A 15,698-nucleotide genomic window follows, 5' to 3' on the forward strand; every position below is an offset into this window, starting at 1 on the left:
AACTCCATTTCTTGTAATGTTAACTGTGACAGCAAAGGAGCTCTATAAATGCACTGTTAAACATTTTATCGTATTTTTGCGGTAACTTACTGGCAGCACTATTGCCAGTAAGTTACTGTAAGTTCCCCTTTACAGTAGCTAACCTGTAAAATATGTTTTACGGTATGATGCCCTTACCGCAAGTTCATTTTACAGTAAGATGCCCTTACCGCAATTTAATTTTACAGTAAGATGCCCTTACCGCAATTTAATTGCGACTTATTTTTGCAGTATAAAACAGTACTATTTTATTATTTATATTTTACATGAATGCTACTGAATTTTATAAATTCCAAAAAAGTGACTTGAGTCCATGTACATCAGCATATTCCTTATTCACTGTCACAATCAATTACATCCATTTTATTTTTTTATTGTGATGCAACATTAGGCAAGGCAGTTGTATTCATATAGCACGTCATACACAGTAGGGAATTAAAATAATCACAAAATAAAAGCAAGGAAAATTAAAGTGCCCCTATTATGGATTTTTGAAAATGACCTTTCGCATTAACAGCTCTAAGGCCTCGTTTACACTGTAAGTGAAATGTAACCCAATTCCGATTTTTTGCTCATATGTGACACAGATCGGATGTGTTCTATGACAGTGTAAACACGAAAAAAAAAGGCATGCATTCGGATATTTCGAGATCGGTTTCAGGCCTCATTCATATGTGGAAATAAATCAGATATAAATCGGATATGTGCCAATGCGACTGTCATATAAACAGGCAGATCGGATTTTCTTAGGCATTAGGCAACGTCTCCGCGGTTTAATGATGAGAGCAACCCCGACGCGCGTCTGCAAAGGGGCGGATGGGCCTCGTTTACACTGCAGGTCTTGATGCCCAATTCTGATTTGTTGCCTATATCCGATTTTTTTGACCGTCCGTTTACACGTTCTTTCAATTGTGACCCATTTCCGATTCATGTATTTACACTTGACATACTATCTGAAATTCTGCACGATTAAAGGGAGTTCTTGTACGGATGGACAAACGCGAAATATGCAAAAGACCTGCAGTATAGACAGTACAAGGCCTAAGTGAATGAAAACATCCTGCAAAGTTTTAAATCTGAAAGTGCACCGTATATAAAGTTATTTTCTTTCAAAAATAAGAGTCGACAATGAAATGAATCGTTTTTCAAACGAGTCATAAGCCATTTCGTTGTGACGTCAAGACGAAACATTAGCATATTGCCGACACCAGGAAAAACTTGAAACCCTTCAAACACTACAGCTGATCCCTGTGGATGCTGGATAGCATCATGTTGAGAAGACGCTGTGCTCTACAATGTGAAGGTAAAGCCAGTTTTATTTTCACTGCCCAAGAATGAGTATCAGCGGTGAAGAATCAGCGGTTAAAGTTCATCTTTACCACGATACCACAGCAGTATAATCCTAAACTTTTGCTGTGTTCTCTTTATTTTACTGACGACTGCTTCTCAAATCTCAGAGTTCAATGCAGGATTCGCAAACCGCTTGCTCTTGGAAGATGGAGTTCAAAATTTTTATTTTGTGTCGGTCTCCTGCTAACTGGCTAACTCACGTTATCATGTACCTATGCTAATCAGTTTGTGGGCCACTATTACCTAAAACTGTGTCTATTAATGCAGATTGTCTGTCGTTCTCACTACTTTGAGGAAAGATTAAGCATGGAGCAAGATTTGTTTTACCAACGTTTATGTTACATCAGTCATTCACGCTAGAGCTCGGCTAATATATGCACTGTAATTGATACAGTTTCCACGTGTTCATCGCAATAAATTAGAAAAATACTCTGTAAATAAATAAGTACAAGTAAAATAATCGGTTTGTTGATGAACATGCACTTGTTAATGCTGATGGTGAGGAATTACAGTTGCAACATCTCATAATGTACCTCAAACTGAGTAATGTATCACTGAGAAACGTCCTGCTCGAGTCGTCCTTGTGATGGAGGTTCGGGTTGAATAACTAGTTCTTCCAGTGTTTCATTATTGGACTCACATTCGGATTGATATGGTAAAATCGACGTCATCGTTCGTTACTGTGTTTAGTTTACGGTGTAGGAAGTCACAGCCAAAAAACTGATCTGATCATGATACTTCTTTGTGTGCAAATAAATTATTGTTAACAAACATACACACAAACACACACACACACACACACACACACACTCATTAAAGAATTTTATTTTAATTTAATTTTAAAAAAGAAGAAAAAAAAGGATGCCATACAGTTAGTGGGGTCTTGGAGGCCCCCTAGAGGTCGGAGGCCCCCGGGCACCGGCCCAATCGGCCCGGTGGTAAATCCGGCCTTGTATGAATGAACGGTGTATAAATAACCGTGCAGTGCAGCCTTTTAAACTTGCCGCGGCAGTGACAAGCGCCTCTCACTGCTCTGCTCCTCCGCTTCTGCTGGCTTCAGTCACGTGACGCTGGCTCTGAACGAAACGCGTTGTGGAAACGCGTTGGCCTAGTACTTTTTGTCCCTCTCTGCTATTATAGTTTTTCAAGATGGCGGAACTACATGGAAGCCTCCGTGGACTTACCCGTCCCATGTATATAAAGATAATAAATTCTTCGTTTACGAGGATTAGTCTGAACATTGGCATAGGTATTTGTACACCATTGAGGGCATATTTATGAATAAAAATATAGATTTTAGATAATAAAATACCTAAAAAGCTACACATTGTCCCTTTAATGCATGAGTTGCTGCAGTGTGATTGGCTGATTAGATATTTGCATTAATGAGCAGCTGAACAGGTGTACCTTATAAAGTGGCCAGTGAGTTTATGATATCAAATTATAATCTCTTTCGTAAAGACTAAACACTTAAAAATGTTATAGGAATGAACACCAATATTCATTCAAATACTATTTCATTTAATACTAGGAATACTGTAATATATACTATTTACTAGTAACAACCAAAAAGTACTAGAACCTAATGAATAATTGGAATAGGTGTAACACGGATACCAGCAACTCGATTAGCCTACATAATAGCATTAATTGATAAAGAGCCTAGTAGTAACATAACAAATATGATAGTTTTAATTAACAAATGTTAAAACGTCTTGCCATAAAACATCTCTAAGTACTCAGGGATCGAGTTTTGATTTGATTTGCGTGTTTTGACTGAAACTTTCTGAGAACAGGATCCTGTAGAGACGCTCGCGCAGCGCTGCTCACTGGAGAGTCGCGCGCCGCGCTCGTGTGATGAGCAGATTTTCCAGTGCTTTCTCTCGCTCAGTTTCTATCTGCATCTCATTCGTGCTGACCATCGAGAGCAATCACCTCCTATTGATTTATCGACCTGCTTCCCACCTCGAGAACGATAAACCACCGATCGCGTCGTGAACTGCGTTTTAATGACCCATTTACTGACCGCGCGTGGCGTTCTGGGTGTCTGATCGCGTGCGGGAACATGTTAAAAAACTATGAGTCGCTTGCACAGATGTCACATCTCTCCAGTCTTTTACCATGAGAGGAATGGACATGTGTTGGAAGATTATTGCGACACTGAGCTTGGACTGTTTTAAAGGTTCTCCGTCCTCTTCGCACAGGTACGTCATGTCTCAAAAACTGTGTCAGTATTGCGCATTATTTGTATGAATGTGTTTGCATTCATGTGCGGGAATCGTGTTGGCGGACTGAACAATGGCAGACTATAAATGGGTTGCTATGGCAATACCTGCTCCGAACATCATCTTTACAGAGATTGTGCATTGTCACTATGCATGTACATTGCATGATTTAACAAAAACAACCTAATGCAATGGCATGCACTGCTAAAACAAAACAATAATTATCTACTTTAATCACAGACTAAAATGTTTTGATGATCTAGTTGTCTGGCTGTTTTTGGGCACTTTTAGCTTGATCAGGCTGTTAGACTGGCTTAAACTAAACCAACAACCCGTTTTAGGCTGGTCTAAGCTGTTATTAGAGGGTGACTTTAACACTGAAATGAAGTATCATGCGAGGGTCACAACACTACAGGTTACGCAACACTATCGTCCATTGTGAGAATGACACATTTCTCCTAAAATCTCAGATGTGTTAAAAAAAAGGGTATAAATGAGACATATACACACTATGGGTATGAAGTTACAAAATAATGTGAATAGCATAGTTCAGATAATAATAATTATAATAGGCCTTTATTGAAATTATGGGGATCTAAAGTGAGAATTTATATGTGTGTGTGTCAATGTACAATAAATCCATTTATCCAGATTTATTCCAGATTTTAAGTGGATTTTGAAAGCCATTTAAAAAAATGGTGGTCTCAGACCTTTTGGTCCCAGTGTACTGTATTTGATTTTATATAGAAAAAGAAAAAAACTGTTAATTTCATTTAAAAAATACAATGTAAAAAGATTTGAGAATGTTATGTAGAATTTGAAATAAATCTGTTTAATTTGAATAAATTTTAAATTGGAATTTGAATGGCATATTTTCAGTGCATTCTCAGCCAGTTTTTGATGATAAATTTCTGATTTTATGTTGAAACCTATGTAAAAAAGAAAAGAAATAATTCACACTTATTTGTATAGCTCTTTTCACTTTACATATTTCAAAGCAGCTTTACAGAAAATGCATGTTTCTACATTACAATTTACTGTGATCTGTTATCAGAGGTGACTTTGTTAAAGTAATGTCCAGAAATGCATAGTTCTATGATAATACAAATCATGTATACAGGCAGAAACAATGAGCTCATTAAAGCAATTATTACCAGTTGTGATCATAATGATTACAAAATATACAGAAACTTCGCCAGTTGTGTGTTAACGTTACATTGATTTAAATTTACATTTAGCCTCGTGCAGTTTCTTGGCATTGCTAGCAGTATGCTAAGCAACAACAAGATTCAAACACTAAGAGATCTCATCTGTGGTTTCTCTTCCCCGTGGTCCCGCAGGTCGTCCACTAAGCTGGGCTCGAGTCAGGCCGCCAGCATGGAGAGCAGTTCTCTGACCGGTAGCCTGTCTCTGGGCTCGGATGTCCCTCACTGCCAGTGCTGTATCACCTACGAGGCCAGGCTGAAGCGTCTCTCCTGCGGACACCTCTACTGCGACCCCTGCTCCGACCAGATCGTCAACCTGGCGTTTGAGGACATCGAAGGCCTGGCCGAATACCCCTGCCCAATGTGCAAAACCCTCCGTCACCTGGGAGGCTTCGTTCCAGCGCACAGCTTCCACTGTTCGTCCTTCGAAAGTCAAAAGCAGCAGCTAGTTGAGGCCTGTGGGAAGGACTGTGTCATTTAATGCAGTGGTTCTCAACACGACACAGGTTTAACATTGGACATCACGTGGAAACACAAATCCTGTTCCAAAAGATGCAAACAACAAAAGATATCGGAAGCATCTTCTCCTCTCTCATAAAGTTTATAAACTTGCTTTTCTAACTATATACACAATCTCTCAATTCAGGATGTGACGCGCCAGTTGAGATCTATTGCTTTAAAGGGACTGGGCTTCATATCATGGTTCAATATTCTGAATCAATTATCTGTAACATGAGAATTCATTGTTAAGTGGGGTCGTAAGTGAATCGTTTAATAGGTTTCAAATGCTCTCATGGAGGAAAAGGAAAAGCATTTTACTCAATTACTGGTGGAAGTTATTACACAAACTCCTGGCTGTTTACAGATCGTAGATTCATTTTGTGTTTTTAATGTCAGATGATTTACAGTGGTGAAGCTTACCTAGTGTGTATCTGTAGGCCTATACAAGTATTTTTGTAATGAGTGCCATTGATGTTAACAATTATTTATTAAGTCATTTCGCAATTCATGAATTTTAAATGTTGTAATGCTTCTTGCAAAGTGCTCATGTTGTAAATATCTACATTTTGATAAGATTTGAGTAGCTATGTCAGAACTGTTGGCTCATTTGTCATATTTTTAATAACCGTTAATAAAAAATTGGAGTTAGGAACTATAAGATGCATTTATTTATCTAAAATGTGCCAATAAAGGTTGTTATAAAAGAATAAGGAATGACAAATGACGATATGTAATGATTCGTCCCTGTGGCAGATGCAAGGATGAAAAGCACAAAATAACTGAAATCAGTTTTAAGGCACAAGCACGGGATCATTTCATTAAATGCAAGCAATTCTTGTGCCATCAGATAAACTTTTGTCTTGTGAAATATGTTGATGCAATATATTTCAAGTTCACTTCTGCTGAAACTCTTAAATCACTGACGTGCGAGTGAAACCACAGGGTGAGAGCTGAACACGGGACCGTGTGTTAACGTTACCAGCGCCTTTTCCCCACAGGGGGAATAAAAGTAGGACACAAACCTCTGGAGCTTCTCTCTCAATCTCGGAACATCACCGTTTTCACTGGTGTAACGCTTCTTCAGTATAAAGTCTTGCAAAGACAGATCTGTCCGGAGGTGCACGAGGTCTTTCCATCAAACCTAAACAGAAAAGTTCTAAAAATGCCAATGGTCACATTCATGTAGTTCCAAAATTCAGTTTTTTTTTCCTTTAGAACACAAAATCATTTTTGAAGAAAAAATAACAGCGCTGGGATGAGTAAATAATGACAGTTTTCATTTTTGAGTGAACTTTTAACAGAATGATGAGCAGATCCAAACACTGATTTTGTAGAAAATCCATCAATCTTACAAAAGAAATAATGCAAATAAACCACAGGAAATGAAAAACCATGTTGGAGGAAGTCCTGGAAATCCACAGTGATTCAAAACGGAGAGATTGTGCAGAATATAAAAATGAGAATATAAAATGTCCTTAAACATGAGCATGTGACTTTTTTTGCCCTTCCTTTATACATGAATTGAGTTCACTCTCATGACCAAATGATTATAAAAACACATCACGGTACATTCATGATGAAGTAACACTTACATATCGTATAAATAGAGTTTGAAATGTCAACCATGTTGCATCTAGTATCCATTTCTTTTCTATTTTGTATGAATACTCAATAAAATACAAAAAATGCATAACACACTACAGCATTGTGCCTTGCTTGTGAATGTTGAGGCAATCCAGCATTTTCTTTCTGTCCAAAATGCTTCATTCGCCGTCAACACCGAGGCTGAAGATTATTCTGTGTCCATCTTGTGGTCGTTCAGGGAACCGCCAAACCTCCTTTGTTATATTATCAGCAAGATAGCAGCCATTTTCCCGCTTTTTGGGTTGAGGAAACAAATCACTATTTTACTATCCTACCGTACCATGAACTACTGCTACATACGACTACTTAAAGCTAGAACTTTCTTGACCCACACAGTTATCAGATCAATATTTTGGCATGAGCCTCAGACACAACATGCAAACATGTTTAATATCACAATCTACTTCAGTTTTATCTAAAGGACTTAATTAATGCAATAAAAGAGAAAATTCCTTCATTACATGGTTAAAACAATGCGAGTATATGAAAGACACTTTTTTTTTCTTCTTCAGTAAACTATTCTTTTAAAACACTGGCCAAAACGTAATATAGTTAAATCTTTTTTTTTTCTTCTAAACACAGAAGAGGAAGAATTTCACGTCATAAATTACTGACGCATTTTTTGCTAGGCGTTGTTATATTATTATTTTTTTGCTAAATATTAAATAGCTGCACATGCAAAAGTGTCATTTTTCGAATGCACATACACTAGCATTCAAAAGTTTGGGGTCAGTAATGTTTTTCTTTTTTAAATAAATGAATACTTTTATTCAGCAAGGACGCATTAAATTGATCAAAAGTGACAGTAAAGACATTGATGATGTTACAAAAGATTTCTGTTTCAAATAAATGCTGTTCGTTGGAACTATCTATTCATCAAAGAAATGCTTCTTGAGCAGCAAATCATCATATTAGAATGATTTCTGGAGGATCATGTGACACTGAAGACTGGAGTCATGAGGCTGAAAATTCAGCTTTGATCACAGCAATAAATTACATTTTAAAATATATTACAATAGAAAACTGTTATTTTGTATGGTAATAATTTTTCACAATATTACTGTTTTACAGTTTTTTTGATCAAATAAATGCAGGCTTGGTGAGCAGAAGAGACTTCTACATTACTAAATCTTACCGACCCCAAACTTTTGAACGGTAGGGTAAATTTCATGTTTCCGTTTGTACCGTATTATATCGCTTTAGTAACACAAACACCAGAGGGTGGCGTTTCCTCCCTGCCTGCAGATCAGTGTGTGTTTCCTGGGCGTTTGGGAAGTTTGGCACTAGGGGAGGGAATGTGACGCTGCCCTGACTGCGGCGGCTCTTGTTGGTGGCCGAACAGAAACGTGTGCTTGCCGTTGTTCCTCTGTGCAGGCCTGGGCAGGTCGGATGCTGTCCACTGGGCTCTGGGCGGGACGGAGGAGTGGGACGCACCTCTGCTGGGTGATGCCTGTTGTTGAGACGTTCTAGAGGAAGAGGAGAAGAGGAAGGTCCCATTGTTGGCATTCTGGTTGAGGTTGGACTCCAGTCGGCGCGGCTCCTGTCGTTTGGTCTGGTTTTCGGGACCTCTGTTTGAAGCCTGAGCCAGTTTCTCTCGCAGCTGCTGCACTTCCCAGGAGAGCCGCTCTAAAGGATGCTGAGTGCAGGAAGACACGGGGTGTGAGAAAGCCTGCAGGAAGAGGAGAGAGACGGAGGTTACAAAAACTCACTCAATCACAAGACATTAACAACCTGAGTATCTATCTGTCAGTCCGTCCGTCTATCTATCTATACATATATACGTCTGTCTGTCTGTCTGTCTATCTATCTATATGTCTGTCTGTCTATCTATCTATCTATATGTCTGTCTGTCTGTCTATCTATCTATACGTCTGTCTGTCTGTCTGTCTGTCTGTCTGTCTGTCTATCTATCTATCTATCTATCTATCTATCTACCTATCTATCTATCTATCTATCTATCTATCTGTCTGTCTGTCTGTCTGTCTGTCTGTCTGTCTGTCTATCTATCTATCTATCTATCTATCTATCTATCTATCTACCTATCTATCTATCTATCTATCTATCTGTCTGTCTGTCTGTCTGTCTGTCTGTCTATCTATCTATCTATCTATCTATCTGTCTGTCTGTCTATCTATCTATACGTCTGTCTGTCTATCTGTCTGTCTATCTATCTATCTATCTATCTATCTATCTATCTATCTATCTATCTATCTATCTATCTATCTATCTATCTATCTATCTATCTGTCTATCTATCTATCTATCTATCTATCTATATGTCTGTCTGTCTATCTATCTATACGTCTGTCTGTCTATCTATCTATCTATACGTCTGTCTGTCTGCCTATCTATCTATCTATCTATACGTCTGTCTGTCTGTCTATCTGTCTGTCTGTCTGTCTATCTGTCTGTCTATCTATCTATCTATCTATCTATCTATCTATCTATCTATCTATCTATCTATCTATCTATCTATCTATCTATCTATCTGTCTGTCTGTCTGTCTGTCTGTCTATCTATCTATCTATCTATCTATCTATCTATCTATCTATCTATCTGTCTGTCTGTCTGTCTATCTGTCTGTCTGTTTGTCTGTCTGTCTATACGTCTGTCTGTCTGTCTGTCTGTCTGTCTGTCTATCTATCTATCTGTCTGTCTGTCATCCACATATTTCATTTATATAAATTTAAATCAGCTACTATCACCTTCAAGAAGTGTCTGCCATGATGTCGCTCTAGATATAATGCACAAACAGGTGATCGCTAGCTAAGTTCAAAGTGTTTTGTCTCCATCTAAAAACTGCAAATAATTTGTTACATTAAATAAAAAAGCCACAGTGGCTTCCCCAAGTAGATACAACTGATTCCCGGAATTAGTCAGAAAACCCAGCTTTTGCAAATTGTTTTCACTGTATTTTGATTATTTGTGTACATTAAAATAACTTTTGTCTGGTCACATCCAGAAAATGAACACCATGACAGTGTACCTGAGCGTGTAGCGCGCCCCGTAAATAGCAGCTCCTCCATACTCTGACACAGGGCCCTAAGAGCAGGGGCAGCAGGGGCTCGTACGGGTCGTGGAGGGTCGCGCTGTTCTCCGAGGGTTCAGACAGAGAACAGGCTCTGATGAGACGCTCCAGTCCAGACACACTCTCTGAGGAAGGAGCCCTGCGGTGGCTCTTCCAGTAAGAGCCGGAGTTCCCGCTCCTCCACGGGAGCAGGTTGGAGGGATGGGAGAATGTGCTACGGGACAGCAGGAACACAGAACCTGGCAGTCCGTCATTGTGCTGAGAGAGAAAGAGCAACAGCATTAACACTCTCTTTAACAGGCTAATGAAGTGGTACACTCAGTTGACAGCCAAATTAGAAAAATGACCTAATTTTGCCACCGGTTTATTAGTTGGCCTCCTTTTTAAAGAACCTCCCTTTCGAGTTCCAGCCATCTAGGGCAGCCCAGAAAACATGAATCAATGATCATTAACTCGACAAGCAATGCTTATTATGTGATTATTAATTTCTCTGTCCTGTACTGTCAATTCCCCATTCAATATTGTTCCTCTATCTAAAGGAAGGAGGAGGAGAGTAATCATATCTGATGCTTTTACAGTGCACTTATTACAGGGACAATCCCTCTGGAAAAAGCTGAGATTAAAGGAATAATTCGATCTAAATATGAAGTCTGTCATTGTTAAGTCAAGTCACCTTTATTTTTTATAGCGCTTTATACAACACAGATTGTTTCAAAGGAGTTTTACAGTGATCATGTCATTCTGACCCCGTTTTATTATCTATTATTGTCTTCTGGGAAACACAGTGGACGGTGACTTGTACACTACCATTAAAATGTTTGGGGTCAATAAGATTTATTAATGTTTTTGAAAGAAGTCTCTCCTGTTCACCAAGGCTGCATTTATTTGATTAAGAATACAGTAAGAACAGTAATATTGTGAAATATTTTTACAATTTAAAATAACTGTCTTCAATCAGAATATTATTTCAATTGTAATTTATTCCTGTGATCAAAGCTGAATTTTCAGGATCATTACTCCAGTCTTCCGTGTCACATGATCCTTCAGAAATCATTCTAATATGATGATTTGCTGCTCAACAAACATTTAGTATTATTATTATTATTATTATACAGCCCAGACCTTTAACCACTGTGCAACAACATCCCTATTCCTATCCAGGAGGAATATAGCGTCGCTGAAATGCGACTGTTAACGTCGTCCTCAGGGCAGATAACTCTTACCCAGCCGCGGTCCAGGTTGGTGTTGAGGTTTCCGTTGAGGACGGGTGGAGGACAGGCGGGCTGTGACACGGGTTGGGTGAAGCGGACTCGTCTCTGGCTGCTGTACTGCAGGGCCCAGTCCCACACCGGGGGGAAAGGTGGGTCAACCGGCTCCTCCGGGCCGCCCATGGGCAATTCCCTCAGGCCGTTTACTGGGGTGTAGCTCTGGGGAAGATGCTGCAGGGCAATAGAAATACGCAATACTTCAAATGAGCATCTAATAAACAAAAATAGTTAGGCTTTACAGTAGCAACTGTTTATAAACTGTTTTCCAACAGATAGTTCAGTCTTTGCATCACTCCACGTTTTCTTTCTTTCTCTCAAATTATAAAATAATAACTTTGATAAATACTGCATGTCCATTTATTTACTCTACTGTTCAAAAGTTTGGGGTCGGTGAGAATTTTTTTTTTTGAGAAGTCATCTCTTATGCTCACCAAAGCTGTGTTTATTTGATTGAAAATACATTAAAACCAGTAATATTGCGAAAATCCAAAATAACTTTTAAATGTAATATTTTCCTGTGATCAAAGCTGAATTTTCAGCATCATTACTCCAGTCTTCAGTGTCACATGATTCTTCAGAAATCATTCTAATATGCTGATTTGCTGCTCAAGAAACATTTATTAAATTTGTTAAAAAAACAGTTGTGCTGCTCAATATTTTTGTGGAAATTGTCCTTTTTTCAGAATTCTTTGATGAATAGAAAGTTCCAAAGAACAGCATTTATTTGAAATAGAAATATTTTGCAATGCCATACGTTATCACTTTCTAAATAAAGTATTAATTTCATTCATAAAAACACATACTGACCCCAAACTTCTGAACGGTAGTGCATGTATTTGGTAAGTAGCCATGCAAAAAGAGGATAATGTACAAACGTATGATGCCTTATTGTAAAATCAACCCATCATAAGGGTGATGCAAGGCACAACAAGCAAAGATATCGCTGCATTTAACAGCTCTAATGTAGTTTTTGACGCGTGTTGTGAAAGTACCTGTGAGCGGCGACATCTCTCCCTCTGACTGTTGGCCAGGAGGCTGCTGAAGAGAGGAAGATGCACGCTGTCATGTAGAGCCAGCAGGTAGTCTTCAGTGAGCTGGAAGCGTGCGGGATACTGCGCCCACAGCTGCCACACACAGTCCAGAAACAGCAGGAACACGGGCGCCTGCCGGAGGCCACAGGTACAGCATTAAACACATTTACAACAGAGCTAAATACAAACTGAAATTGAAATATCATGAGCATTTATTTCAGAAATGACAAAAGGTTCAGCTAAAGCATCATATGTGCTCACAACCTCAAAATCACGATAAAACTTTACAATAAGGTTCATTAGTTAACATTAGTTAATATATTAACTAACAACGAGCAATACATTTATTACAGTGTTTATTAATCTTTGTAAATGTTAGTTCATAAATTTTCAGCTGTTCATTGTTTGTTCATGTTAGTTCACAGTGCATTATCTAATGTTAACAAATACAACCTTTGATTTTAATAATGTTTTAGTAAATGTTGAATTTAATATTAAAGGTATAGCAGAGGATCTTTCCAAATTTTAGATAAGACCCGCCCTCTCCACTTTTTGAAAAGTTTGATTGATTCACCAGAATGATTGACAATTAGGAGGACCAATAGTTTAGACTACCCACCAGGAAGTAAAACATCCTCCGCTATACCTTTAACTAAGATTAATAAATGCTGTAGAAGTGCAGTTCATTCTTAGTTCATGTTAACTAAGGTAGTTAACTAATTAACCTTAATGTAAAGCGTTACCAACTTTAATAATAATAATAATAATAATAAGGTTCAATTTGTTAAAGTCGGAATGATGAAACAGAAGTTGCGATAATCTGTTCTTCCCGATTGTGACGTATATCTGAGTGAAGCGGCATCTCGAACAAGAACAAATATAGGGCGGGACTTGATTTTGTGGAATTGGTTTAATGGTTGAGGTTTGCTATTGGTGGATCTCATGTGAGTGACAGGTTGCCCCGCCCTCGTGCCAGTAAACACGTCATCAGAGAAGAGAGCATAAGCATAAGAGACTTCTTCCAAAAACATTAAAAAAAAATCTTACCAACAAATTTTTGAAGGGTTGTCTACATAATCTTGCACTGTTATAAGAATAGTCTGAAAGTATGTGAGCAGGGGCCTCATTTATAAAACTTTGCAGGATTTGCGTCAGAAGTGGCGTACGGATGAAACACAGGACGTGCGTACGCACAGAAATATTCGGATTTATAAAACCGTGCGCACGCACATCCTACGCAGTTTTCCCTTAATAAATCACAATCAATTCTAAATGTAGCGCAGCTTTTGTGGCTTCATGTCACGCCCCCATAGTTGCCCATAAACAGTCCGTAAAACGCCCACAAGTTAATATTCATCGATTCATCTTCTTGCTGTCTGAAGATGCGTTCACTCCGAATCCTTCCATTTGCCACATCTTCTAAGAGCGCAAGATCAGCCATTGTGCGTCATTACGCATTGTGACGGCATCATGGCATTTTATTACCATCCATTTGATTGCATCTGACAAGCTACAGATGTGTTATGAGGATGAATTGGATAACATGCCAATATTATTGCAGAACATATTTCACTTTTCTTTTTGCAAATATGTGTTAATTTGCATTTCTGTTGTAATATTCGTTTGATTTAGTTTGTTTTACACTACAAACGGGTGTTCGTGAAGGCTGTTAATTGTAAGACTTGCTTTGTGAAGTCTTCATGTTATTTATGAGAGGCAGTATTGCCATTTCTTTTACACAACAGTCTACAGTTTCACACGCTTTCACTTGTTTCTTCCCTCTGCCGACGGTGTCGCCATTTCTCATCTCACCCGTTTTTGTGTCCGTACGCCTGGGTCAGAGTTTGCGTGAAGGACCGCACATTTTCCCGTCAAGTTTGCTTTTTATAAACACCGATTATTGCGTAGAGAGCGGCGTACGCCTTCTTTTGTGCGTACGCAACGTTTATAAATGAGGCCCCAGATCACTAGGTTTCAGAACAGAACCTATTTTCTTCCTCTCTTTCTTTTACCTCCTCTTTATCACTTTCACGGTGGTAGTTGATCCGGCTGAGGAATTTGTGTCCGGCCGTGATCCATTCTTTCTGAACCAGGCTCTGGAATCCAGCCACAGTCCTGCAGTGAGGGTCACACATGACCTGCACCAGACTGCAGACCACACAGTTCATGTCTCGATCCTCTGGCTCTGAGGGGAAAACAGAGCAAAACATCATCTGATGATCTGCAATTCACTCCAGCTTCACACCTAAAACTGGAACAGTGGACGAGGGGGGTTTCATCGCCCTCTAGTGGAGGTTTCTCAGTGTCTCTGCTCGGCACACATGTGGTGAACAGGCTTTTACAGTGATAGATGGGGTGGGACAGCCTCATCTGAGAAACTCATTCCTCAAGTTATTCACTGGTTGTCAAGACACACAGAATATTGATGTTTATTGGAGGGCGTCTGCGGGTCACGTGGAGAAAAACAAACGATTTAGGAGGACTGTAAAATGAAATGAGAATTTAAAGAATTGAAGGGCACTGCCAGATGTCGCTGTTTGTTGGTTTATGGGTTAGGAAAAAGAATAAATCACAGCTGTGTGGTATGCTTTAACTTCTGCTAAGAGTGTGTCGTTAAAAAGAGATTAAATCCTATTGTTACAAACTGCAATCTTACTTGGTTTGAGATATGATTTCTAAAGATTTTTAGAAATGCACTTAGGGGTCAGATTTCAAGTAGCATTAAAACAATTGAGTGCATTATGAAAAAAGACTGACCGATTTTAGACAGTGGTACATTTGCTTGTATACTCAAACTAGCATTGAGTGTTGAAACTCGCGGTTATGGTAAGGGACGTGGCATTTCCCAAACAAGCTCGAAGTGGTAGACCAATCACAACACACCAGTCCAGCCGACCAATTAGAGCACACTGCGCTTTTCAGAAGGAGGGGCTTCACAGAGACAGGAACTAAACAGAGTGTTACTGACAGACTGCGAAGAGAGGTGCTGCAACAATGAAGAATATGTGAAAAATAATGTGTTTTGAACATTCAATGAAAACCTATTCTAGCTGAGCCCAAAAACAAAATCAAGACTTTGAAAAAAGGACATAATATGGCACTTTTAAACAGTAGTGCACACTCGAAAGGCTATATTAATTTCTGTTTTCAGCACAAATTGGATTTTGCTGTATGCGTGTGAACAGTATAAAGACACACATGAGTCATTGTGTGCTAGTGGGGTGCAAAGTTCAGAGTCAGGTCAGATGGCCGTTAATGATCAGTGTGACTAACCTTGGAGAACAACAGTCATGTGACCTCCTCTGAGCAAACAAGCGACCTCTGCGGCTTTTCTCAGACAGCACCTGTGGGGACACAATCACATCAAACACAGCTGGGTAAAGCATACAGACAGCGTGATACACTGAT

General features: G+C 39.0%; 2 protein-coding genes across 2 annotated transcripts in view; one reads left to right on the forward strand and one right to left on the reverse strand.

The window, feature by feature from the left end:
* The first annotated feature begins 3,000 nt into the window (after positions 1-3,000).
* Positions 3,001-6,992, forward strand: LOC309484499 (uncharacterized protein). Its single transcript, XM_082150874.1, has 2 exons — positions 3,001-3,593; positions 4,955-6,992. The coding sequence occupies exons 1-2, from the start codon at positions 3,511-3,513 to the stop codon at positions 5,298-5,300; spliced, it is 429 nt and encodes a 142-aa protein (XP_082007000.1). The 5' UTR covers positions 3,001-3,510; the 3' UTR covers positions 5,301-6,992.
* Positions 6,577-15,698, reverse strand: part of mtmr11 (myotubularin related protein 11) — a 36,414-nt gene continuing 27,292 nt past the window's right edge. The window contains exons 12-17 of the mRNA XM_082150694.1: positions 15,564-15,634; positions 14,303-14,475; positions 12,252-12,422; positions 11,215-11,430; positions 9,950-10,249; positions 6,577-8,633 (exon numbers count right to left, since the gene is read on the reverse strand). Of these exons, the coding sequence (XP_082006820.1) occupies positions 8,211-8,633; positions 9,950-10,249; positions 11,215-11,430; positions 12,252-12,422; positions 14,303-14,475; positions 15,564-15,634 (1,354 nt within the window). The 3' untranslated portion in view covers positions 6,577-8,210. The remainder of the gene's footprint in view (positions 8,634-9,949; positions 10,250-11,214; positions 11,431-12,251; positions 12,423-14,302; positions 14,476-15,563; positions 15,635-15,698) is intronic.

This window comes from Leuciscus leuciscus (genome assembly GCF_965113295.1).
Source record: "Leuciscus leuciscus genome assembly, chromosome: 20".
Lineage (NCBI taxonomy): Eukaryota > Metazoa > Chordata > Actinopteri > Cypriniformes > Leuciscidae > Leuciscus > Leuciscus leuciscus.

Bases quoted from the DNA above. Each gene is read 5' to 3' on its own strand.
- LOC309484499 (XM_082150874.1), top strand. From the start codon at position 3,511: ATGAGAGGAATGGACATGTGTTGGAAGATTATTGCGACACTGAGCTTG. The intron at 3,594-4,954 runs GTACGTCATGTC...GTGGTCCCGCAG, and splicing joins TCTCCGTCCTCTTCGCACAG to GTCGTCCACTAAGCTGGGCT.